Genomic DNA, 2153 nt, shown 5'->3' with positions numbered 1-2153 from the left:
CTCAGTCGGTTAAGCCTCCGACTTCGGCTCAGGTCAGATCTCACGTTCGTGGGTTCGAGCCCCGCGTCAGGCTCTGTGCTGACAACTAGCTCAGAGCCTGGAGCCTGCTTCCGGTTCTGTGTCTCCTTCTCTCTCTGCCCCTCCCCCTCTCATGCTCTGTCTCTCTCTGTATCAAAAATAAATAAAACATTAAAAAAAAAAGAAAAAAAAACCCTGTAAGTGTGAAGAATAACAAAAAATGTTTCTCTATTCTTCTATACTAAGATCAACCCTGGTTTTCAGATTTCCAGGTATCTGATTAATTGTAAAGCCTTAAGAAATTTATAGGCTTTATTTAACTTCAAAAACAAAGTCCTATGACTTCAAACATTTAATAATGATTAAAGATTGTCTAAGAAACTTATCTGAGTGCGCAGAAAAGATCATCTTTGGAAAAATTTTGTTTCATTGCAAAAACCCACAGTTACTTCCTATCTGGTGAGTCTAACCTCTATGATGATTTGGTGTGCTCTTGAAGGGTAACACCATTTTATATCATATTTTGGTTTTGTCAAAAACACTTAGTGCTTGTAGAAAAGTTCACAATTACAACACAATAAAAAGTTAATATTTTCCTTGCAGCCAGACAAGAGAAAGGACAATCTTCAAACATCCAATTAATTCTTCCTCAGAAATGTATGAGTTTACCCCCACACACAACTTCTAAAACTGAAGAAACATTTTTTTTTCTGCTTTACAGACAAGTGTTAAAGTGATAACAGATTAGTGTATTAAAGTATCATTAAAGTTACACATGTATTAGGCTGAGAACAGGAATAAGTTCCTAGTGGACCACTTAACGAGAATGAAAGGGGATACAGACTTTGGTAGTTGGGTGAGGAAAAGAGAAGGGGCTCCAAAATAACTTTTATCAATGGCTGACGTCACCCAAATAGCAAGAGCCTCGCAGACGCTTCTCTGTGAGTTTGTGCCAACCCTCTTCTGGGCCTCTTGGCGGGACCCTTGGGGCCTTACTCGTGGAAGGGCAGTTTGGGCCTAGGAAGACGCACCAAAACATTCCTCTGTAGATCAGCAGAGCTCTTTCGTTCCCAGGTGTGATACTAAAGTGAGATAAAGTGAATGACTTTCAACAAACTTAAGACGCTACAAGACGAAGAGCCCTCTGATGAGCCATGACGCCGGACTCTTCCACCCTGTGAGATGGCCTCTGAAAGGCATTCCTGGCCTCTGGCCTCCCCACTGGGCTCCACCAGCATCCCACCGACTTGACTTGAATCAACACCAGTATGATCTCGGAATGATCCTTTTTCTGCCTCCATGAGAAAGTGCAAGTGGTGCTTGTAGAATACAGGGTTCTGGGCCTCCCTGAAGTCCCCCTGAATCAGCCTCTGGGGCCTGCTATCTGATGGTCCCGGCTTCCCAGGTAGAACTTGAACTCATAACCTCGTTATAACTTGAGAATGTGACAGGCTAGTTTCAATAACAGCTTCTTCCATCTCTAGGATTCTCATAGCAGAAAGGGCCCCTCTTGGCTTATGCATTCTGACATGAAACCTGTGTCTCAGTAGTTATATATAAAGTATCACACTTTATTGATGTGATACCCTAGGTTTTACTTAGCAGAGAAGTATGTCACCTCCTGTTCACCCACCACCATCCCCGTCCTGAAGCTGACAGTGTTTCCCCTGGAAAATTTTAACCCCACTGGCTGGGTGGGAAGAGGGGACTTTTACAGACGCTTAGTACCTTCTCCTTTGACAAAGTTCTGACTTCTGGTCGTCCAGCAGGCCAGACCTAGGGTCTGTCAACGCATCACACCTGCCGGAAAATCGTTCCTCCTTCACAGCCTCGGAGTTGGTTTCTTCCGTCCAGTTCCATTTTACTCATTTTTTAATTTGTCACTGCCGCTACCACCATAGCGGGGTCTGTTCCTTAACATTATGAAAATGGCCACCAGGGCTAGGGCAGCACCCAGGCTGGGAGGCCCGCACGGGCTGACCTCCTGTGCCACCCCGGAGAGGAGGGGGGCAACGATCCTCCCCACGGCCGTGACCGACTGCCCCAGGCCGATGACTGCGCCGCTGGCCCGCGCCCCTCCCGCGGCCAGCTGCAGGTCGGTGACGCAGGCCCTGCCCACGGCGGTGGAGACGGCC

General features: G+C 46.6%; 1 protein-coding gene across 1 annotated transcript in view; it reads right to left on the bottom strand.

Annotated features, from left to right (window-relative positions):
- Nucleotides 1-172: 172 nt before the first annotated feature.
- MFSD9 (major facilitator superfamily domain containing 9) overlaps nucleotides 173-2153 on the bottom strand; it is a 16486-nt gene continuing 14505 nt past the window's right edge. The window contains 1 exon segment of the mRNA XM_029937101.1: nucleotides 173-2153. This exon segment is cut by the window's right edge and continues 99 nt beyond it. Coding sequence (XP_029792961.1) covers nucleotides 1880-2153 — 274 coding nt within the window. The 3' untranslated portion in view covers nucleotides 173-1879.

This window comes from Suricata suricatta, chromosome 4 (genome assembly GCF_006229205.1).
Source record: "Suricata suricatta isolate VVHF042 chromosome 4, meerkat_22Aug2017_6uvM2_HiC, whole genome shotgun sequence".
NCBI classification, from domain to species: domain Eukaryota; kingdom Metazoa; phylum Chordata; class Mammalia; order Carnivora; family Herpestidae; genus Suricata; species Suricata suricatta.
The sequence above is the reverse complement of the archived record's forward strand: the minus strand, read 5'-3'. Positions and strand labels throughout refer to the sequence as shown.